The sequence below is a fragment of the Cnephaeus nilssonii genome (genome assembly GCF_951640355.1).
Source record: "Cnephaeus nilssonii genome assembly, chromosome: 22".
Lineage (NCBI taxonomy): Eukaryota > Metazoa > Chordata > Mammalia > Chiroptera > Vespertilionidae > Cnephaeus > Cnephaeus nilssonii.
The window spans coordinates 29,021,353-29,043,695 of record NC_137093.1 but is presented as its reverse complement, the minus strand read 5'-3'; the positions used below and the strand labels follow the sequence as shown (position 1 = coordinate 29,043,695).

The following is a 22,343-nucleotide window of genomic DNA, read 5'->3' as shown; positions in this document are numbered from 1 at the left end:
CTCCTCCTCCTCCTCCTCCCCCTCACCCCAGTCTGGAGGGACTGCCGCAAAGCCACGCCCCCCACAGGCAGTTAATACTCACGGGGTGGGGGGGGGGACACCCCGCCTCCTGCCAGCCCCCAAGCTGTCTGTCCGTCCTGTCTGTCTGTCCCTCTGTGGCTGGGAAGGAGGTGTTGTGCAGGGAGGGCAGGGGGCCGTGGGGAACGGGGTCTCCCAGGGATGGTCGCGAGGCCTGCAGCCTCCCACCGGCTCTGTCCTCTGCGGGGGTCCATCCTGTTTTTAAAATTTTTTTTAATTAATTTCAGAGGAAGGGAGAGGGAGAGAGAGAGAGAAACATCCATGATGAGAGAGAATCAAGGACCGGCTGCCTCCTGCACGCCCCCCACTGGGGATGGAGCTCACAACCCCGGGCCTGTGCCCTTACCGGGAATCGAACCCTGACCTCCTGGTTCACAGGTCGACGCTCAGCCCCTGAGCCCCGCGGGCCGGGCGGGGTGGCCCATCCTGCTGCAGGGTCAGAGGCTAACGGGAGGCAGAGGGGACAGACGGACGGGCGGACTCGTTCTCAGAAGGACAGTTCTGTGGGGGCCTCCGTGCCCCCCAGGCTCCTGCCTCGGGCCCTTGGTCGCCCCGCCGGCTGGAAGGCCGGCATCCTGTGGCCCCACTCACCTCGGTGCCCCTGGGCGGGCGGGACGGTGTCGCCGCGGGCAGGTGCCGCCACCAGGAAGGCGACCGGGATGTCAGCGGCAGAACCGGCTCGGCTGACCCTTCCGTGACCCCTCCCAGCTGTTCCCAGAAGCCTCGTCAAGGTCTCCACGACGAGGCGCAGCTTCCTGGCCGCGCTGAGCCCAGACCCGGGTCCCGGGCAGGAGACGGCTCTCCTGGGAGGCACGCCGCCCGCCATCCTCTCCCGGAGCTTTATGTCTCGGGAGGCACAGAGGGCGGGCGTCCCCATAAATCTCCATCAGCGCAGGCCGCGGCCCCGTGCCGCCAGGCCAGCCGGGCTCTGCCCGCCTCGCGACCCGCCCGGGACCTCCCGAGTGGCTGCAGGGCCTGGTGACGCCGCCTCCGCTCTGCGGGCCCATCAATCTCAGACGCCTGGGGCTGGGAGGCCCAGCGTGTCCGGCTCCCGGTGGATGTGAGGTCTGAGCCGGCCCCGCCGTGGCCGAGCCCAGCCGTCCTCCCCGGGTGCGGGCGGCACCGTGTGCCCAGCGCTGGGCGGGGCCGCGTGTCCCAAGTCGGCCAGACATGGGAAGGGCAGGTGCTGGTTACCACGAGGCCAGCAGGTGACATCACGGTCGGTGGGTTTTTAAATTAATCCTCTCCGGAGGACATTTTCCCCAGTAATTTTTAAATATATTTTTATTGATTTCAAGAGGAAGGGAGAGAGAGAGAGAGAGAGAAGCATCAGTGAGAAGAGAGAATCATGGATCGGCTGCCTCCTGCACGTCCCTCACTGGGGATTGAGTCCGAAACCCGGGCCTGTGCCCTGACTGGGAATCGAACCCTGACCTCCTGGTTCCTAGGTCAACGCTCCACCACTGAGCCACACGGGCCGGGCCCTTCTTCTTCTTCTACTTCTTCTTCTTCTTTTTTTAATTTTAAAAAAATATATATTTTCTTTCTTTTTTTAAAAAATATATATTTTATTGATTTTTTACAGAGAGGAAGGGAGAGGGATAGAGAGTTAGAAACATCGATGAGAGAGAAACATCAATCAGCTGCCTCCTGCACATCTCCTACTGGGGATGTGCCCGCAACCAAAGTACATGCCCTTGACCGGAATCGAACCTGGGACCCTTCAGTCCGCCGGCCGACGCTCTATCCACTGAGCCAAACCGGTCGGGGCTTAAAATATATTTTTATTGATTTCAGGGGGGAAGGGAGAGGGAGATCGAGCTAGAAACATCCATGATGAGAGGGAATCGTTGATCGGCTGCCTCCTGCACGCCCCCTACTGGGGATCGAGCCTGCAACCCGGGCCTGTGCCCTTGACTGGAATCGAACCTGGGACCCTTCAGTCCGCAGGCCCACGCTCTATCCACTGAGCCACACCAGCCAGGCCGGCCGGGCTGTTCTGATCTTTGTTAACCCTCGCCCTCTGTGGTTGGCAGTGGGACGGGGCACTGGCCAAGCTGGCCCTCGCCGTCCCCCAGCCCGGCCCTGACACTGTTCCCACCCCCACCCCCCCGCCCCGGGGCCCCCGCAGGTGCAGGCAGATGAGCTACGCGGGCGACCTGCCCCAGCTCTCGGTGGTGTTCATCTTCGTCAACGAGGCGCTGTCCGTCCTCCTGCGCTCGGTGCACAGCGTGGTCAACCACACGCCCTCCCCGCTGCTCAAGGAGGTCATCCTGGTGGACGACAACAGCGACAACGGTGAGCGGGCGGCCGCGGCCCCGGGCGGGGCGTCCCGGGCGGAGCCTGGAGTCGGGTGCAGGCCGGGCAGCCGTCCCCACCGCCAGCTTCCCATCGTCCCAACCTGAAGCCCCGTCCCCATCAGACACGCCCCCCCAGCCCCTGGGGGCCACCACCCTCGTTCTGTCCATGAGTCTGGCCTCCAGGTCCCTCGCCGACGTGGACTCCCACACGCGCGTCCTTCTGGGCCCGGCCGTGCCACGGCCCACGGCGTCCTCGTGGCCCATCCTCCGTGGCAGGTGCCAGGACGTCCTCGTTGCTCCTCCTCGCCCGAGGATATTGTCCCCATGGATTTTTTTTTTATGTTTCGTAAATATATCTTTATTGATTTCAGAGAGAGGAAGTGAGAGAGAGAGATGGAAACATCGATGATGAGTCATGGACCGGCTGCCTCCTGCACGCCCCCCACTGGGGATCGAGCCCGCAACCCGGGCCTGTGCCCTTGACCAGGAATCCAACCGTGACCTCCTGGTTTATAGGTTGATGCTTAACCCCTGAGACACCCCAGCTGGGCTTCCATTAATTTGTTAGAGAGAGTGAAAGGGAGGAAGGGGGGTGGGAAGAGAGAGAGAGAGAGAGAGAGAGAGAGAGAGAGAGAGAGAGGGAGAAACATCGATGTGAGAGAGACACATCAATTGGTTGCCTCCTGCAGGAGTCCCCATCGGGGCTGGGAAGTGAACCTGCAATCCAGGTACGTGCCCTTGAGCAGGACTCAAACCCTCAGCCCTTTGGTGTCTAGGCCAGCGCTCCAACCACTGAGCCACACTGGCTGGGCCCGCTCCCTCCCCCTTGAAGGCTGAATGACGTTCCGACGTCCGGAAGGACCCCATTCACGGGCGTCATCTCCTCTTACGGCTGAATAATCCAGCCCCGCGTCCTCCCGTCTTCACCGCGCCGGCCCCGGCTCAGTCTCGTCCGCGGCTTATTGGGTCTCTCCCAGGGTGGCCCAGCGTCGTGGTCTGGGTCTGTCTCGGGGGTGGGTCTCTCTCCGCGTGGTCTCCCAGCACCGTGACGCACGTCCGGCCTCCGCGGGTCCCCACGCATGTGGATGGGGGGCACTCGGGATGCCGGGCGCTGAGGCGTCTCTGTGTCCCCACCCCCACCCCCGCCCCCCAGTGGAGCTCAAGTTCAGCCTGGACCAGTACGTCCACAAGAGGTACCCGGGGCTGGTGAAGGTCGTCCGTAACAGCCGGCGCGAGGGCCTGATCCGGGCGCGGCTGCAGGGCTGGAAGGCGGCCACGGCGCCCGTCGTCGGCTTCTTCGACGCCCACGTGGAGTTCAGCACCGGCTGGTAAGGGCGTGTCGGAGCCACGCGTCTGTCACCTCCAGAGGCAACTTTTTAAAAAAAGTTTTCAATATACTTTTATGGATTTCACAGAGAGGAGGGGAGAGAGGGAGAGAGAGAAACATCCATGATGAGAGAGAATCATGGATCAGCTGCCTCCTGCACGCCCCCCACTGGGGATGGATCCCAAGACCCGGGCGTGTGCCCTGACCGGGAGTCGAACCCTGACCTCCTGGTTCCTAGGCCGATGCTAACCCCTGAGCCACGCCGGCCGGGCCGCCCCACGCGGTCTGATTGCCGTGGTGTCCATCGGCCGTCGCTGTCACTGCCCCCGGCAGGCGAGGCTGCGAGCGAGTGGGCTGCAGGGAGCCAGCGGGAGGCCCTGGGGTGGGCGCTCAGCAGGCGGGCGCCGCGCTGGCCCTCAGACCCCGAGTGGCCGCCTGGCTCTGGGCTCCTGCCTCGGGCCCGTCCTGAGGCTCGTGCACCGCAGGGCCGAGCCCGCCCTGACGCGGATCCAGGAGGACCGCCGGCGCATCGTGCTGCCCGCCATCGACAACATCAAGTTCGACACGTTCGAGGTGCAGCAGTACGCCAGCGCCGCCCACGGCTACAACTGGGGGCTGTGGTGCATGTACATCATCCCGCCCCAGGACTGGCTGGACCGCGGGGACGAGGCCGCGCCCATCCGGTGAGCTGCCCCCGGGGCCTGCGGAGGGGGGAGCCGAGGCTCTAACCACTGAGCACCGGCCGGGCGGGGACCTGGTCTTTTAAATCCCTTGCTCGGAGGTGCCAGGACTGAATGCCGGGTGGGTCCCCGGGCCCTGAGGGACGCAGAGACCAGCCTGCGGGGGGGGGGGGGGCCCTGCCTCAGTCCTGGCGGCTGAGAGAGACCAGGAGCACGGGGGAGCGGGGGGGGGGGGGGGGGGGAGGTGTGAGGGCGTGGAGACAGCATGCTGGCCCGGCCCCGCCCGCTCACACGCTGTCTGCCCCCCTCCCCCCCCAGGACCCCCGCCATGATCGGCTGCTCCTTCGTGGTGGACCGGGAGTATTTCGGGGACATTGGCCTGCTGGACCCAGGCATGGAGGTGTACGGCGGCGAAAACATCGAGCTGGGCATGAGGGTGAGTGTGCGGGGCTGGCCCGGGGTGTCGGGTGGGCGGGCCCGAGAGCTGCGTGTCCCCCAGTGGGACACGGGGCCCCCACTGAGAGTCCACGTATGAGCTCGGTGGCATTGTGACGAGGAGCGTGACAGCTGCCGAATCCAATAACAAAAGATTGCACATTTAGGTTCATCGTAATCATTTGAGCCATTCATTCTTATATATATACTAGAGGCCCATTGCACGATATTCGTGCAAGAATAGGCCCCTGGCTTCACTCCCAGCCACCTGGGAGCCGGCAAGTCCCCGCTCCCGGGCCGTCCGGAGCCAGCACGTCCTCGCTTCTGTCTGGAGCACCACTATAGTAGCTCCCTCAGCCACCCCCCTTCCCCTCATAGCAGGCTTCACTCGGCTCTGCGCCTGCATATGCAAATTAACCTCCATCTTTGTTGGGTTAATTTGCATACTCACTCTGATTGGCTGTGGGTGCATAGTGGAGTGATGGTTAATTTGCATGTTTCTCTTTTATTAGGTAAGATACATATATTTCAGCGGGAGAGAGCGATAGAAACATCCATGATGAGAGAGAATCATGGATTGGCTGCCTCCTGCTTGACCCAAAACCTGGGCCTGTGCCCTGACCGGGAATCGAACCGGGACCTCCTGGTTCCTAGGTTGATGCTCAACCACTGAGCCACACCAGCCGGGCGAGCCATTCCTGCAGCGAGTGGGCCGCGAGGATGGCTGGGGGTTCTAGGAGCTTGTCCCTCTGGCCCCGGCGTTTGGCCCGGCCTCGAGCTGTTTGTGTGTTTGTCGTCTTCGGATGTGGAAGGTCGGGGTGCCGATGGGGTTGTGGGCACCCGAGTCCCCCTGGGTGGGGAGCACGGGGGCAGCTTGGTTCAGGGGCCGGAGGCACTGGGCACCTCCGCCGTCCCCTCTGACGCCACCCTTGGCCCAGCGAGGCCCCGAGGCCGACAGTGCCCTCCTGCGCTCTGTCCCAGGGGGTGTGACTCAGGGTGGCGGACGGCCGTGGCCTGCAGTCCTCTGGGGCCGCCGTCCACCCACCGACTCCCAGGGGCCGCTCTGATGCTGCTGGTGTGGGGGCGGCCGCCTGCCCGGGGCCTCTGGGACCTGCCGGCGTGCTGAGCGTGGGAGTGAGGGGGGGGGGGGGCGGTTAGGATGCTCCGTAAGATACCCCTCCAGGAAGCCGCAGGGACCTGGGCCGAGGGGCTCCCGGGGGTTGAGCTGTGGGTGAGCTCTGACGGGTGTGTGGTTCTTGTTCTGTTTCTGGAGCTTCATCTGTGGGTGTTTTTTTTTTTTATTGTTGTTTTGATTTTTTGCCTGCGGCCTTTATTCACAGAACAGATTATTTAAGGCAAGTTTTTAAAAATTTATAGGCAGTGTATTGAAGTGGCCCGTTTCAAACCTACTTGCTGTAGGCGTGGAGGTTAAACCTAGAGGTCGTGCGACGATGGTTGTAAATCTGATAGAGTAACATTCACCTCCCCCTTCTCTGTGATTAATGTTTGATTACCTCGGCTGCACGGACTAAATGCCATTAAACAGCCAGCTCCATTCTGCCTGCTGTCAGATTCCCTCGAACCTTTTAAAATGATGCTTATAAATGTATTTTCTTTTCTCTTTAAGCATTTTCATTGCCTGATATCATAGCAGACATTCCCCCAAGTGCATAAAAAGAATCCCCGTGTGTCCGATAAAGTAATCGTTTGCCGAATCTGAGGTCCTTGGGAACACTTCAGGGCTGTTTGCAGCCGTGTTTAAATCTCTGACACGATCCAGTTGTAAATCATAGATTTAGAATCAACCCTCAAGTACACATGTTAGAAGTGGCGTTGGGAGGTCAGTCCCACAGATTCTCCCTGATGCTGACTTCCCTCTGTCCAGCTTCAGCCCAGACCCCGCTTTGCAACATGGAGACCAAACCAGGGTCACAGCACCTGGTCTTTTGCAAGATGCCCCCTCTTCAGACCCTTGGAGATGTCTCGTGACTGAGGTGATGCAGGTGCAGGTGCAGGAGCAGGTGCAGGAGCAGGTGCAGGTGCAGGTGCAGGTGCAGGAGCAGGTGCAGGTGCAGGAGCAGGAGCAGGTGCAGGTGCAGGAGCAGGTGCAGGAGCAGGTGCAGGAGCAGGAGCAGGAGCAAGTGTAGGTGCAGGAGCACAGGAGCACAGGAGCAGGAGCAGGTGCAGGTGCAGGAGCAGGTGCAGGTGCAGGTGCAGGAGCAGGAGCAGGAGCAGGTGCAGGTGCAGGAGCAGGTGCAGGAGCAGGAGCAGGTGCAAGAGCAGAAGCAAGTGTAGGTGCAGGAGCACAGGAGCAGGTGCAGGTGCAGGAGCAGGAGCAGGTGCAGGTGCAGGAGCACAGGAGCAGGTGCACATGCAGAAGCAGGAGCCGGAGCAGGAGCAGGTGCAGGAGCAGGAGCAGGAGCAGGAGCAGGTGCAGGAGCAGGAGCAGAAGCAAGTGTAGGTGCAGGAGCACAGGAGCAGGTGCAGGTGCAGGAGCAGGAGCAGGTGCAGGTGCAGGAGCACGGGAGCAGGTGCACATGCAGGAGCAGGAGCAGGTGCAGGAGCAGGAGCAGGAGCAGGTGCAGGAGCAGGAGCACAGGAGCAGGAGCAGGAGCAGGTGCAGGTGCAGGAGCAGGTGCAGGTGCAGGTGCAGGAGCAGGAGCAGGAGCAGGAGCAGGTACAGGTGCAGGAGCAGGTGCAGGAGCAGGAGCAGGTGCAAGAGCAGAAGCAAGTGTAGGTGCAGGAGCACAGGAGCAGGTGCAGGTGCAGGAGCAGGAGCAGGTGCAGGTGCAGGAGCACAGGAGCAGGTGCACATGCAGAAGCAGGAGCCGGAGCAGGAGCAGGTGCAGGAGCAGGAGCAGGAGCAGGTGCAGAAGCAAGTGTAGGTGCAGGAGCACAGGAGCAGGTGCAGGTGCAGGAGCAGGAGCAGGTGCAGGTGCAGGAGCACAGGAGCAGGTGCACATGCAGGAGCAGGAGCAGGTGCAGGAGCAGGAGCAGGAGCAGGTGCAGGAGCAGGAGCACAGGAGCAGGTGCAGGTGCAGGTGAAGGTGCAGGAGCAGGTGCAAGAGCAGGTGCAGGTGCAGGAGCAGGTGTAGATGCAGGAGCAGGAGCAGGTGCAAGAGCAGGTGAAGGTTCAGGAGCAGGTGCAAGAGCAGGTGCAGGAGCAGGTGCAAGAGCAGGTGCAGGTGCGGGTGCAGGAGCACAGGAGCACAGGAGCACAGGAGCACAGGAGCACAGGAACACAGGAGCAGGTGCAGGTGCAGGTGCAGGAGCAGGTGCAGGTGCAGGAGCAGGTGCAGGTGCAGGAGCAGGTGCAGGTGCAGATATGGATTAGGTTGGGGAATGCTGACATCAGTGTGGGAGCCAAGCATTCGCTCATATCCAAAAGGTCTGTCTGACCTTGAACTCCAGCCAAGGGGACAGGCCTGCCCTGTCCTGAGGGGCAGTGGGCGGAGACTGGCTGTGGGCACCTGGGGCCCGGTGCTCCCAGGCAGCTTGGAGACGGGATCCCTGCATTTCCCCGGCCCCAGAACCACCCCCTCCCGCCTCTCTGGTGCCTCTGACTGCCAGGCCCCCTCCCCCACCCCAGCTGGTGTCAGGAAGGGTGCAGCCAGGCCTCCCCTCGCTTCTGCCGACTCTTCCTCCTGCCTTTGCCTTTCCGGGACCCTGCTCCCGTGCACAGGGGCCTCCAAGCTGCCGCCGCCGCCTCTGATCCGTCGTTAACACGGGCGCCCACACGGCCCTTCTGATCGATGCAACCTAATTAGAGGAGTAATTCTGTGGTCTCGGGGCCAATGTCACTTCTCTGATTGTAGAAATGCCAACGGCTCGTCTCCTAATGAGGAGAGTCCTAGAGCCAATTAGGGGGAAATGAATCCATCCCGTCCGCCGGGTTAATAAAGGTCAAGACGAAACCAAGCGCGGAGCGTCCGGGTTAGGAAAGCCGGTGCAGCTGGGGGTGCGAGGGGAACGGGAAACCCTTTGCTTCTCTGTTTCCACACGGTCAGACCCCCTGCTCCCCCAGGGGTTGCAGGAAACCCTCCCACCACTGAGGGCAATGGCTGCCCTTCCCATGGGAGAACATCTGGGGCTGGGGCTCCTCCCCCTCCCGCGTGGATTCATAGGGCGCCTGTCTCTCGGGAAAGCAAAGAATAGTGTTGTTACCCACGGAGGGAGCAGGGAGGGGTCCCCACCTAGGGGGTCCCTACTGGGAAGAGGGGTCCTGCATTCAGACAGCAGAGGGGGGGGTGCATGGTGTCCTCGGGCGGGTCGGAGACCTTTCTCCGTGCACAGTAGGGCCGCGGGGAGGGTGGGAGCGGGCTGATGTCCCCTTCCAGTCTGCTTCCGCTCGCAAATGGCCGGTCTGCCAGGTGAGGCGAGGGTGCATCCAGGGCCTCAGCCCACAGGGCGAGCCCCTCACCCGCCCAGCCTCCGCTCTACCTGAGCAGGGGGACCGGGCCTCCGGAGGGGAGCCGCAGTGGCCACTCGGGGGAGGGCCGTGTCTGTCCACCTGGATGTCTTGTGGGAAAGCCCGTGGTGTGCACGCATCTCCCCAATTCCCACGGAGACTTGCACTGGGAGCCTGTCCCCCCACGGAGTGTCCCTCTGTTGTTTGTATCCTGTCACGTGCAAGAGCCGTGAAATTTGGTAGCAAATGCCCACGCGGGCAGCCTTGTCCGGGCGTTGGTGGACTGAACCCAGGCCGAGGCTTCTCTTTGGCCAGGGTGCTGGGACCAGCACACGGGTGCCAGGCTTCCGGTGCCCCCAGGGCAGGGGTGTCCTGGGGCCTGTGAGCAGCGGTGGAGCTGGGGAAGGGCTAGGGGCGTGTCAGGGGCGTGTCCGGGAAGGCCCAGGGGCGGGGCGGGGAGTGCTGGGGGCAGGGCTGGGAAAGACTGGGCGTGGCTTGGAAGGGCTGTGGGCGGGACTGGTAGGACAGGGGGCGTGGTTGGGAAAGGCAGGGGCGGGGCAGAAAGTGAGGTGGGCGGGGCTTCAAGGAGCTGAGTGGATGAGGGGCGGGGCTGTGAAGGACTGGGCGGGGCTTGAGAAGGGCTGTGGGCGGGGCTTGAGAAAGGATGGGCAGGGCTGTGAAGGGCTGTGGGCGGGGCTGTGACAGGCTGTGGGCGGGACTGGTAGGACAGGAGGCGTGGTTGAGAAAGGCAGGGGAAGGCGGAAAGTGCGGTGGGCGGGGCTTAGAGGAGCTGGGTGGATGGGGCAGGTGTTGGAAGGGCTGTGGGCGGGGCTGTGAGGGGCTGTGGGCGGGCCTTGAGGGGTTGATGGCGGGGCTGTGATGGGGCTGTGAAGGATTGTGGGCGGGGCTTGAGGGCTGTGGGCGGGGCTTGAGGGGCTGTGAGGGGCTGTGGGCGGGGCTGTGAACGGCTGGGGTGGGGCTTGAGGGGCTGTGGGCGGGGCTGTGAAGGGCTGGGGCAGGGCTGTGAGGGGCTGTGGGCGGGGCTTGAGGGGCTGTGGGCGGGGCTTGAGGGGCTGAGGGCGGGGCTGTGAAGGATTGTGGGCGGGGCTTGAGGGCTGTGGGCGGGGCTGTGAACAGCTGGGGTGGGGCTGTGAGGGGCTGTGGGCGGGTCTGTGAAGGGCTGTGGGCGGGTCTGTGAGGGGCTGGGGGCGGGGCTGTGAGGGGCTGTGGGCGGGGCTGTGAGGGGCTGTGGGCGGGGCTGTGAAGGACTGGGGGCGGGGCTGTGAGGGGCTGGGGCGGGGCTGTGAAGGGCTGTGGGCGGGGCTGTGAGGGGCTGGGGGCGGGGCTGTGAGGGGCTGTGGGCGGGGCTGTGAACGGCTGGGGCGGGGCTGTGAGGGGCTATGGGCGGGGCTGTGAGGGGCTGTGGGTGGGGCTTTAGAAGGGCTGGGCTGGGCTGGGCTGTGAGGGGCTGTGGGTGGGGCTGTGAGGGGCTGTGGGCGGGGCTGTGAAGGGCTGTGGGCGGGGCTGTGAAGGGCTGTGGGCGGGGCTGTGAGGGGCTGGGGGCGGGGCTGTGAGGGGCTATGGGCGGGGCTGTGAGGGGCTGTGGGTGGGGCTTTAGAAGGGCTGGGCTGGGCTGTGAGGGGCTGTGGGCGGGGCTGTGAAGGGCTGTGGGCGGGGCTGTGAGGGGCTATGGGCGGGGCTGTGAGGGGCTGTGGGTGGGGCTTTAGAAGGGCTGGGCTGGGCTGTGAGGGGCTGGGGGCGGGGCTGGAAGAGCGGGCCTCCACGGCTGTCCCGGCAGGTGTGGCAGTGCGGAGGCAGCATGGAGGTGCTGCCCTGCTCGCGCGTGGCGCACATCGAGCGCACCCGGAAGCCCTACAACAACGACATCGATTACTACGCCAAGCGCAACGCCCTGCGGGCGGCCGAGGTGTGGATGGACGGCTTCAAGTCCCACGTGTACATGGCCTGGAACATCCCCATGACCGTAAGCCGGCGGCCGGGGCGGCCCTCCCATCGGGAACAGCTGTCCTGGGAGGGCCCGAGGCGGGAGGGCCCCCGGTTCCCGGCGCTCCCCTCCCAGCGGAGGCCTGGGTCAGGCCTGGGTCGCCCGTGCCGACCCTCACTCACCCTTTCCCGCCGCGCAGAACCCGGGGGTGGACTTCGGGGACGTGTCGGAGCGGCTGGCCCTGCGCCAGAGGCTGAAATGCCGGAGCTTCAAGTGGTACCTGGAGAACGTGTACCCCGAGATGAGGACCTACAACAACACCCTCACGTACGGAGAGGTACCGCCTGCACCGAGGGCCCTGGCCAGGCAGCTTCCCACCTGGGCCGGGTCCCGCCCGCCCGCCCGACCTTCCGGGTCCTGACACCCCAGTGCCCGTCCGCCCCCGCATCTGTTCATAGACATCCCTGTGCGCGAGTGCGGGTGTCCATGCTTAGCTGGGAGGCACGTCTGTCTGTCTGTCTCCCCCAGTGACAAGCAGGGTCATCCTGCCAGTCTGCCCCCAGCAAGCCCAGGGCTGGACACCCCACTTCTCCTCCCCACGCCTCAGTGTCCTCCCCCACCCCCCTCACCTGCCCAGAGCAGACCCCTCCGCTGGTGGGTCTCAGCGCCCCTGGGGGTGCCAGCCCCTTGCTTTCCCGCTGCCCCATCAGGGGACAGGGCGAGGGTGGAGCCCCTCGACCCTCCCCTCCGCCATGGGCTTCTCCTGCGGTTTCTGGTTGTAGGTGAGAAACAGCAAAGCCAGCGGCTACTGCTTGGACCAGGGAGCGGAGGACGATGACCGAGCCATCCTCTACCCCTGCCACGGGATGTCGTCCCAGGTAGGGGCAGGGGGGAGGTGGGGCGGGGCGAGCACTGGGCGTCCCGATGCCACCCTGGCTGGGAGGGAGGTCAGGTGCCTGGGGGTGCGTGTGGGGTTCCCAGCAAAGTCCCGGGAAGGAGGCTGAGGCCGTCCCACAGCCCCTCGCCTGCTTTTAAATTTTTTTTAAAAAAATATATTTTACTGATTTTTTACAGAGAGGAAGGGAGAGGGATAGAGAGTTAGGAACATCAATGAGAGAGAAACATCGACCAGCTGCCTCCCACACACCCCCTACTGGGGATGTGCCCGCAACCAAGGTACATGCCCTTGACCGGAATCGAACCCAGGACCTTTCAGTCCGCAGGCCGACGCTCTACCCACTGAGCCAAACCGGTTTCGGCTCGCCAGTTTTTATAAATAAAGTTTTACCGGCACACAGCCAGCCACGGAAGGAGCAGGGCAGGCTGGGAGCAGGGCAGGCTCCCCCCCAGCCCGGGGTCACCCTGTTTTCCCGCCCTCCCCCCCCAGCTCGTGCGCTACAGCACGGAGGGCCTGCTGCAGCTGGGCCCCCTGGGCTCCACGGCCTTCCTGCCCGACTCCAAGTGCCTGGTGGACGACGGCAGGGCCCGCGCGCCTGCTCTGAGGAAGTGCGAGGACGTGGTCCGCCCAGCGCAGCGGCTGTGGGACTTCACCCAGGTCAGCGGGTGGGGGTGGGGGTGGGGTGTGTGTGCGAGGGCAGAGGAATGGGGGGCAGCCAGGCCCCGAGTCCCGGGGGCTTCACTCCCGGACGCTCCCACGCCGGGCCCCAGGCGCCCGCGCTGACTCGGTTTCCCCGCCTCGCAGGGCGGCCCCATCGTGAGCCGGGACACGGGCCGGTGCCTGGAGGTGGAGATGTCCAAGGACGCCAACTTCGGGCTGAGGCTGGTGCTGCAGCGGTGCTCGGGGCAGAAGTGGGCGATCCGCAACTGGGTCAAGCACGGCCGGCACTGACCCGGGCCCGGCCCCCGCCCCCCACGCGGACCCGGAGGCCTGGGACGGAGCCTGCCCTTCCCGCCGACCCCGAGCCCGGAGCCCCGAGCACCCGGCTGTGCCCACGCCAGCGCGGGCTGGGACCTCACCTGGGCCGCCGGGGGTCGGCATCCTGTCCCCGGGACAGCGGGGGAGGGGAGCCACCCCCTCCGCGTGCTCCGGAGGCCGGGGGCCCACGCGCAGCGCTGACCGCCGTTCCGGCTCCAAACCACGTGCCTTTTCCACGGTTTTCCTGTCCAGCCGCCCGGACGGCCACCCTCTGCATGCACCGCCCTGTACACCCCCCGCAGAGCTGCCCGTGAACGCGGAGGCGGCGGGCTGGCCTCGCTGCCGTGCCCACCCTCCTGCGCCCACCCCGTCGGACCCGAGAGCGAGCCGAGCTGAGAGGGGAAACGGAGGCCAGCCGCAGGGTCCCAAAGGCGGGACGGCTTCAGCCCAACGGACAGCGGATTGGAGGACACAGGCTTGCGTCTCGTCCACCGGGTCGGAGCTGGCCAGCATCCAGGGGCGGGTCCCTGTCCCGGCGTTTCCCGCCCCCCGCCCTCCCCTGCCCGGGCCAGGCGCCGACCCTTGTCACTCTAAGGCAGGGGTCAGCCGATGAGGACCCACAGCCCCTCGCCTGTTTTTATAAATAAAGTTTTATCGGCACATGGCCACGGCCACCTGCTTATGTATTGTGCATGTAGCCGCTTTGGGGCTCCAGGGTGGAGTCGAGAAGCAGGGACCCCTCCCACCCGCCGCCGCCCCCCACATTCAGCTGTCCTGGGGCCACTGGAACAAGACAGCACCTCGTGGCTGCGGGGAACCTCACAGGAGAGAAACGCTCCCTCTCCCCGTCACATCCAGGGCCAAGCACCTACTCCTGCCTCCGGGCCGGCGGTGGGGGCCTCCGGGGTCCGAGGACCCGGGGCCCCAGGACTGAGACCACGGCAGGCAGATGCCAAACTTCCACAAAGCAGCACCCAGCTCCCCCCCTGGCCTCCCAGGGCAGAGTTATGGGCACCAACGGTTTCCTGTTTCTCCCCATTCTTTTTAAAAAAATATTTTTATTGATGTCAGAGAGGAAGAGGGAGATAGGAACATCAGTGAGGAGAGGGAATCAGGGGTCGGCTGCCTCCTGCACGCCCCCCATTGGGGATGGAGCCCGCAACCCAGGCCTGTGCCCTGACCTGGAATCAAACTGTGCCCTCCTGGTTCCTAGGGTGACGCTCACCCCTGGGCCATGCCCGCCGGGCATCTCCCCCTTCCCACAGCATCGTCTGACAAGCAGGCCGGCAGGCGTGTCCCCTGGGAGCGCACCCAGCCTACCGGGGGTCCCCTCGCTGCGCCCAGGTGGGGCCGGAGCTCCCGGAGAGGACGGGAGCCTGGCTGCCCCTCGGGGAGGGCCCCGCGGTCATCGCCTCCAGCCGAGTCTCTTTCAGGGCGAGGAGAAGTCCCTCTGAGTGCTGCCCAGGACCCCAGGTCCCAGGAGGGAGTTTCCCCAAAGATCAGAGGAGAAAGCAGGACACCGGGGTGGGGGTGGGTCTCTGTGTCGCTGGGCTGTGAGGTCACAGGGGCCTTCCTGGCTCCCATGACCTGGGGACAAAGAATAACCCTGCACGGCCCTGGCTGGTGTTGCTCAGTGGGTAGAGCGTCGGCCTGCAGACTGAAGGGTCCCGGGTTTGATTCCCGGTCAGGGCACATGCCTAGGTTGTGGCCTGGATCCCCAGTAGGGGGCATGCAGAAGGCAGCTGATCCATGATTTTCTCTCATCATGGATGTTTCTCTCTCTGAATTCAATAATCCTATCTAATAAAGAGGGAATATGCTGACCCTCATGCCATCGCAAAGATGGTGGCGCCCACAGCCAATAAGGAGGGAATATGCTAATTGACTGCGACACCCTCAAAGATGGCGGCGCCCACAGCCACAAGATGGCGGTGCCCAATTCGCTCAGCCCCACTGGGGCGGCAGGCGTGCGGCAAGGCCGGGCCCACCCCCAGGCGGGCCTGGCTGCTCCTTGCGCCTGCCTCCAGAGTCCCCCAGTCCCTCAACCACCCAGGGCCAGCCCGAGGCTCAGGTAACCAGGGCCGGCCGAGGCTTGCGCTGCCGGCTGTGGCAGCAGCAGAGGTGTGATGGGGGCGTCGCCTTCCCCTGATCACCGGGTCACCTCCCACCCCTGAGGGCTCCTGGACTGTGAGAAGGGGCAGGCCGGGCTGAGGGACACCCCCCCCCCCCCCTGCTCCAGTGCATGGATTTTCATGCTCCGAGCCTCTAGTAAATAATAATTCTGCACTTCCACCGTCCTCTGTTCCAGAACCCAAGGCAGGTGCCCCTCCCCCGGCACGCTGTCCACGGGACACCCCGTCCCACCGAGCCCCTCCTCCCCAGCTCCCTGGGGTCCCTAACTCCCCCTCCTCCCCCCAGCCCTCCGGTTCCTGGCGTCCTGCTGCTGGAAGAAGGTGTCCCAATTTCATCATTCTCAGCAGAGAATTCCGCCGGCTCCAACCCAAATCCCCAAAAAGCCCAGCGGCAGCGGGAAGAGGTGACGATGGCCAAATGCTGCCCTGGGAGGCCTGGCCGCTGGGGTGCGAGCCCCCAGACCCAGAGTCCCCGACGCCCCCAGAGAAGCGGCACCAGGTGAAGGAAGGCGAAGGCCTGGGGCCCGCGGCGAGTCGCGTCCTCGCGTTGATAGGAGCCGCTTCCCCAGATGCCCAAGTTAATTAAACCGACAACCCTGGGAAGCCGCGCAGTAACCGCTCCGGGATAAATAAGGCGCGAAGCCTCGTTTGTTATTCCTCTTGCTCTTTTAAGCACCCGACAGTCGTTTCGAAATTAAATTAAACGGCTTATCTGTGCTAATGCAGATGGACAGGGCCATCTGTCTCCCGCACGCCGGCGGCTGCTGGGCCTTGCCCCGCAAACATCAGTCATTTCAGCACCGCGAGGGGCGCCACGCGGAAGTGATGAATCTCAGGCCCGGGCCCATTCATCCCCGAGGTCACAGTCTGTGGGCTGTGAGTTCTAGCTTTTCTTCCCTTTTTTTTTTTTTTTTAAATTGATCTCAGAGGGGAAGGGAGGGGGAGAGATAGAAACATGTGATGAGAGAGGATCATGGATCGGCTGCCTCCTGCACGCCCCCTACTGGGGATGGACCCTGCAACCCGGGCATGGGCCCTGACCGGGAATCGAACCGTGACCTCCTGGTTCATAGGTCAACGCTCAGCCACAGAGCCCCACCAGCCGGGCTCCAGCTCCTCTCTCTCCTCCAGGGCCGCCAACAGGACTGTCCTGTGCTGGCCGAGCAGGTTGACCCTGGCCCTCTCGGATGGCGGCCGAGCTCTGGCCGAACCCCACCTGCTGGACAGGAAGGGCTCCCCCCAACCCCCGGAGCAGCGACTCCGGGCCTTGGACACAGCAAACCTAGGCTGGAGCTGGGGAGGCTGTTCTCGCACCGCCGAGCGGGGCTCTGACCTGTGACCCCAGGAGCCCAGCTGGGGCCCGTGTCCCGGCCCAGCTGCAGCTTAGCTCAGCCCGAGAGCAGAGGCCACATGCTCCCGGGTCCCAGCGATCAGACGTGAAAGCTGACCCCTGGCTGAGCTCAAGGACACACAGGCATTGGCCTGAGGAACGGCCACTCGCTCAGGAAGCTCTGTCCTGGAAGTCACCCGAGACCCACGCCGAGGCCTTCCTGACCGACCCGCGGCCCCTGCATCCCGAGGCCTGACTGACCCGCGGCCCCTGCACCCCGAGGCCTGACTGACCCGCGGCCCCTGCACCCCGAGGCCTGACTGACCCGCGGCCCCTGCACCCCGAGGCCTCCCCTGACTGACCCGCGGCCCCTGCACCCCGAGGCCTCCCCTGACCCGCGGCCCCTGCACCCCGAGGCCTCCCTGACTGACCCGCGGCCCCTGCACCCCGAGGCCTCCCTGACTGACCCGCGGCCCCTGCACCCCGTGGACCCGACCGTTCTCATGAGCTCCCAGGCTCCCGCTCCGTCCCATGGCCTGTGCCGTCAGGAGAGGCTCGACCTCCTGAGCAGCGGGGACCTGGGAACAGCGCCCCGTGGATGCGACAGCCGTCAGGAGGGCACGCGGCTCCCCGCCTGCTGGCCAGGGGCCGTGGCCTCACCAGCCCCTGTGGGGGACAGGCTGTCCTCACGGCGGAGGGGAAGCGTCCGCTCCACACCAGACGCTGCAGGACCTGCCTCCTGACACTGACGCGTCTGCAGCTGGTTCGCTGACAACCAAGCGCTTGAGTGTTGGCAACTCCTTACCACCGGGCTGCATCCCTGTCAGGGGACCCGCCCCCCACAGCAGGTGACCAGTCAAGACCGGCCTCCATGTTGCTTCTAAAATGCTGGACCCAATGTCACGGGAGCAGGTTGGGGATGCACAGCAAGAGGCCTCGTGTCCCTGGCCCCTGGGGGGGGGGGGGGGTGTCCCTAACCCAGCACAGCAGGGCTCTGGGAGGGAGGGCGAAGCTCGCTGCACACGCCAGGCCAGTGCCTCCTCCACAGAGGCAAACTCCATTTTACTTCAAAATACATTTTTATTGGTTTTAGAGAGGAAGGGAGAGAGAGAAACATGGAGAGAATCATGGATCAATTGCCTTCTGCACACCTCCCAGGGGATCGAGCCCCTACCCCGGGCCTGTGCCCTGACCGGGAATCCAACAGGGACCTCCTGGTTCCTAGGTCGACCTCAACCCGAGCCACGACGGGCCCCCCCTCCAACCAGCATTTTAAGCTCCAGCCTGGACGTGACGAAGTGGGTCTGTGGGTCAGGGCTCCACCCCTGGGCTGGCTGGTGTGGAGGAGGGAAATGTGTTCAGCCTGGAAAGAGTATTTGACACAGGGGCTGGCTACGCGGGACAGGAAGCTGCTGAGCCACACGGGAGGGGACCGCCCAGACTGGCAACAGCAGGAGACACTGTGGCTGCCCTGGAGGGCCAGGCGCCCGGGACTGCTCCGTGGTGGGGCCACCTGGGAGGAGCCGAAGTCAGGGCCCCAGGCAGCTCTGGGGACGCAGCCCTGGCACATGGGAAGGAAGGACCCCGTGCTGTCCCCTGCCTGCCGCCCACAGCCCACCTGAGTGGCTCCTGCAAAACCACTTATTGGGGGAGGGGTGCCCGGTCAGCTGAGTGTGAAGTGCTGGGCGCAGAGGTCGTCACGCCGGCCCAGCAGGCCCTGCGCGGGGATGAACTCCAGCGGCACCGCCTCGGGCCACTTCTTCTTCAGGTCCCGCTCGAAGATCTGCGAGGACAGACAGACGGACGCTCTCACCCGGGAGCTCCCCGCGCGGCCCACCTCCCCCAGCCCGGCCCTCACCTCGAAGGCGGTGAGCTCCAGAAGGGGCGCGATGCTGGCCTCGGGCACCGACAGCGCCTGGTTGATGACGCTGGCGGCCTTGGACACCTCGGGGTGGTAATGCCTCTGGAGCGCCTGGAGGGCACGCGGGCCGTCACCCTGTGGCTGGCTCGCCTCCCAGCACCCCACATTGGGGACAGAGTGGCGACTCCAGACAGAGGTCAGGGTGCCCCCAGGTAACCAGGGCGACAGGGAGGGCGGGGGTCGAGGGAGCAGGAACAGGCCCGTGGGTGTGGGGGCCGGTGGGCAGCTTGCAGGGGCAGGACGGGACCCAGGCGCCGGGCTCACCTGCAGCTCCCACAGGGAGCTCTCCAGGGCGCGGCTCTGGGCTGGGTCCTCCTCGTCGGGGTCGTAGGGGTCGGCGTCCAGCTCTAAGAACAACACAGACCTGTCCTCCCTGCCACCTGCCTCGCACCGGCCTGCCCGGGGGGCCCAGCCCGGCGGCACTCACCAGGGCCCCGCGGCCGGTGCACGAGGACGCGGCAGGCCGGGTGCCGCCGCAGCAGGTTGCAGATGAAGGGCAGGACCATGAGCAGGGCCTCGGGGGGCGCCGTCAGGGCCAGGCGGGCCAGGCGCTTGGCAAAGGCAGCCACCAGGTAGGCAGGCAGGTGGCTGGCGGGAAAGTGGGCGTGAGACCCCGCACCCGCACCCCAGCCCCTGCCGCCCGTCTGCAGCCCCAGGGAACGGGGCCCTGTGCCTCCTGACGCTCACGAGGACGACAGGAAGAGGTCGGCCAGATGGAAGAAGCGCGCCCGGTACTTGACGTGGAAGACAGACGGGTCCAAGAGGCCATAGAGCTTGCGGTAGAAATCGGGGTACTCCCTGTGGGTGTGGGAGGGAACGAGGCATGTGGGGCAGCAGCGGGTGAGTGAGGGCGGCATGTGGGGGTAAGAGCACGAAGCAAGCAGACAGGTCAGGGCCCAGGGAACCACTGCCCCCTCCCTGCACGTGTCCCCAGGGGCTCCTGAAGCTGCCTGACCCTGGTCAGAGCGGGGGGGGGGGGGGGTCGGGGGCAGAGAGGGGAGGGAGAGGCCTGCACTGCCCCAGACCGACACTCACAGGTTGTGCTCGTGAATCAGGATGAAGAGTCCGTTCAAGGCCAGGAGGCTGATGGCGCCCCCTGCAGACAGACACAGCCATGGAGCTGCGGCCAGCCTGCCCCCCACCCCCAGGGCGAGTCCAGAAAAGCTGGAGGCCGCGCTGTAGGCGATTGGAGCCAGCTGCCCACAGGCCCGCCTGCCCTCCCCCCGCCCCGTCTCACAAGGGAGGAAAAGGACCCCCAGCACCCATCCCCACGTGGTCACAGCCCCTCTGGGCGCTCCCTGCTCACCGACGTCGTAGGCGCGGGTGAGGAAGTCGATCATGAGGCTGGGCTGGGCCAGGTGAGGCAGGATGGACTCGTGCATGATCACCAGCACCTTCTTATAGAGGCTGAGGGGCAGCTGGGGGGGCGGGGTAAGCGGTCAGGGTTCCGTCTGCCGCCCTGCACAGGCCAGGGCCGACGAGCCTGCTCCCTCCCGGCCCTACCTTGTGCTTGAGGAAGCCGAGCCACATCAGCTGGAAAGCCTTCCTGTGCTCCTGCGTGGGAGGAAAGGGTCTGCAGGCTGCACATGCTGCGGCCCCGCCAGGTCCTCCCCCCGCCCCACCCCCGCAATCCCGCCCCGCCCCCTCCTGCCACGTGGAAGTCGGAGCCCCAGGGCCCGAACCCGACACTGTCCAGGTGCGAGGAAACATCAGCCTCCCGGGCAGCCACGCCGAGTCCACCCCCCCGCCCCCCAGCATGGACACGTGACGCTCCTGGCGGCCTGGGACCTCCTCGCCCCCAGGGGCCTCTGAGTGACCCAGGGGCTGTCCAAGCCAGGAAAGGGGGGGCTGCCTTCTCCCCAAGTCCCCCACCTGCTGCCTGAGGCCGCACCCCAGGATGGGCCTGTTCCCAGGGAGCCCCCGCCCCCCGAGTGTCTCACCTTCAGATGAGTGACCTTCCACCTGTCCGACAGCTCTGCCAGGGAGAGGGGGGAAGGGAGAGGCGGCTTGTGAGGCTGGGGGGGGGGGCAGGGCCCCGCCTGCAGGCCCAGCCAGGACGCTCACCTGCGTGCTTCACGTAGAAGTTAGCGACGTCGCTCTCCTGGCGGGGCAGGCTCACGGCCGACAGCAGCGTGAACACGTTGTTCCAGAAAGCGAGGGGCACCTGCGGAGGCCGGGCCTGAGCGCCGGGGCTCCGCCTGCCCCCTCCCCCAGCTACGGGGCTCCCGCCAGCTCACCTCGGGGTGCGCGTTGGCGACCCTGGCCACGGCGTCAGCGGCCGCCTGCATCGCGTGGTAGCGCACGTCGTCGTGCTCCAGGTACGCGCAGAACTGGGAGAGGAGCAGCGAGCAGTCCTCCTCCCGGGACAGCAGGCCGTCCAGCACCGCCTGGGCGAGGCGCGGGGCGGGCCGGTGAGCGCTTCTCCGACGCAGGATGGTCAACCCGGCCGAGCCCACACAGCACAGCCCCGCAACCAAAGACGGCCCCGGGAGCCCCCCGAGCGGCAGCCTGCCCCCCCTCCCCGAGGCTGGATGGGCCAGAGGTCCGCTGGGCCCCCAGGTGCCCCTCACCTTGAAGAGCTGGCGGGGAAACAGGTAACTGCCCTCCCACTTGGGTTTCTCCAGGGGGTGCGCTCCTTCCAGCTGCACGAACTTCATGAGGGTCCCGAGGGCCAGCTCCTGGGGGGCGGGGGGCAGAGTGGCCGTGGCGCCCCGTGGACCGGCCCACAGAGCTCCCCCAGAACTTCAGCCTGACTGTCCGCGAGAGAGGGCAGAGCCTCCCACCCAAAACCAGCCAACAAAAGGAAGCGAGTGGGGAAAGACAGGGGCACAGCCTGTGTGTGTGTGTGTGTGTGTGTGTGAATGTGTGTGTGTGTGGAGGGGCTCGTGGCTGGGGTGCAGGGAACACTCAGGACGAGCAAGGTCGGGGTCCCCAAGACTCACCTTGACCTCGAACGAGGGGTGGGCCAGGAGCTCCGCCAGGCGGTTGCAGCAACTCTGGTAGCGGTGCCGCATCCACACCTTGTACTTCCGGGTGGCCCCCTGGGACCCTGCCGGTGGGCGAGGGGGTCAGCCCACGTCCATGCCCACTGCCCAGCCCAGTCAGACACACGAGTGGAAGCCATAGCCTCAGACCAGCATGGCCCCCAGCCAGAGAGAGAGAGAGAGCAACACCTACTCTAAGGGCAAGCCCTGTGAAAAGGTTTTGGGGGACTCATCACGTCGCCCTCCAACTTCGCCAGGGACGAGGCCTTGGGCCCCCAGGACGTTCACCTGCCATGACGGTCTCCTCCGGGGGCAGCTGGCCCACAAACAGCTCCCCCCGCTCCAGCAAGGCCCCGAAAAGGCGGCTGCACGCGCGCACCGCATCCTGGATCTCCTCCGGGTCCTCCGACTGCGGGGAGAGGCCGGTCTCAGGGAGCCCCGCGGGAAACTGTGGCCCCACTCACGTTCCCCACTTGGGACTCCCGCCCCATCCAACCACAACCTTAACCCCAGCGGGACTCTCCATCCCACCTCTGCCAAACCTCCCACCGGACCCTCCAGTCCGGAGCCCCGCGAGGCGAGAGAAGACCCCCCTCCCCCCCAGTAAGACCCTGGACCCCGCCTCGCAGCCCGGACTCCGCCGAGGCCGAGCCCGAGGGGCCCTCCTGTCGGCCTCCGACCCCGCGATCGCGGCCGCCCGCCCGCCTTACCTGCAGCACCGCCAGGATGTCGAACACGGCGTTGGCCTCCGCGCGGTTCGCCAGCACCGCCTCCAGCAGGCGGCCCAGCGCCCGGCGCGCGTTCCGGGGGCCGCGGACCCGCTCCATGCCGCCGCCCCACGCGGGAGAAGCCCGGACTCACGCGCCGCCTTCCGGCGCAGCGCTGACGTCACGGCCAGCGCCTCCGACGCCAACGCTGCTTGCCGGG

General features: G+C 65.6%; 2 protein-coding genes across 2 annotated transcripts in view; one reads left to right on the top strand and one right to left on the bottom strand.

The window, feature by feature from the left end:
- GALNT9 (polypeptide N-acetylgalactosaminyltransferase 9) overlaps positions 1-13,022 on the top strand; it is a gene marked incomplete at both ends in the record, with an annotated part of 21,961 nt that extends 8,939 nt beyond the window's left edge. Inside the window, 9 exons of the mRNA XM_079762811.1 lie at positions 2,115-2,376; positions 3,532-3,706; positions 4,191-4,388; positions 4,704-4,821; positions 11,027-11,212; positions 11,373-11,510; positions 11,956-12,051; positions 12,561-12,728; positions 12,876-13,022. Coding sequence (XP_079618937.1) covers positions 2,115-2,376; positions 3,532-3,706; positions 4,191-4,388; positions 4,704-4,821; positions 11,027-11,212; positions 11,373-11,510; positions 11,956-12,051; positions 12,561-12,728; positions 12,876-13,022 — 1,488 coding nt within the window. The remainder of the gene's footprint in view (positions 1-2,114; positions 2,377-3,531; positions 3,707-4,190; positions 4,389-4,703; positions 4,822-11,026; positions 11,213-11,372; positions 11,511-11,955; positions 12,052-12,560; positions 12,729-12,875) is intronic.
- A 4,565-nt stretch (positions 13,023-17,587) lies between these two features.
- Positions 17,588-22,297, bottom strand: NOC4L (nucleolar complex associated 4 homolog). Its single transcript, XM_079762665.1, has 15 exons — positions 22,127-22,297; positions 21,705-21,825; positions 21,375-21,481; positions 21,003-21,110; positions 20,670-20,819; positions 20,497-20,596; positions 20,373-20,407; positions 19,936-19,986; positions 19,739-19,850; positions 19,468-19,528; positions 19,120-19,230; positions 18,860-19,020; positions 18,697-18,779; positions 18,370-18,483; positions 17,588-18,294 (listed from the first exon to the last, which is right to left on the bottom strand). Exons 1-15 carry the CDS (start codon positions 22,241-22,243, stop codon positions 18,175-18,177), a joined length of 1,551 nt encoding a protein of 516 aa, XP_079618791.1. The 5' UTR covers positions 22,244-22,297; the 3' UTR covers positions 17,588-18,174.
- Between the last annotated feature and the right edge of the window lie 46 nt (positions 22,298-22,343).

What these genes read in the sequence shown, in the direction of transcription:
- NOC4L (XM_079762665.1), bottom strand. Translation starts at nt 22,243, where the DNA reads ATGGAGCGGGTCCGCGGCCCCCGGAACGCGCGCCGGGCGCTGGGCCGC. An exon ending in TCGGCTTCCTCAAGCACAAG is followed by an intron (nt 19,851 to 19,935) that starts GTAGGGCCGGGA and finishes CCGCCCCCCCAG; the next exon opens with CTGCCCCTCAGCCTCTATAA. An exon ending in TGGAGCTCACCGCCTTCGAG is followed by an intron (nt 18,295 to 18,369) that starts GTGAGGGCCGGG and finishes CTGTCCTCGCAG; the next exon opens with ATCTTCGAGCGGGACCTGAA.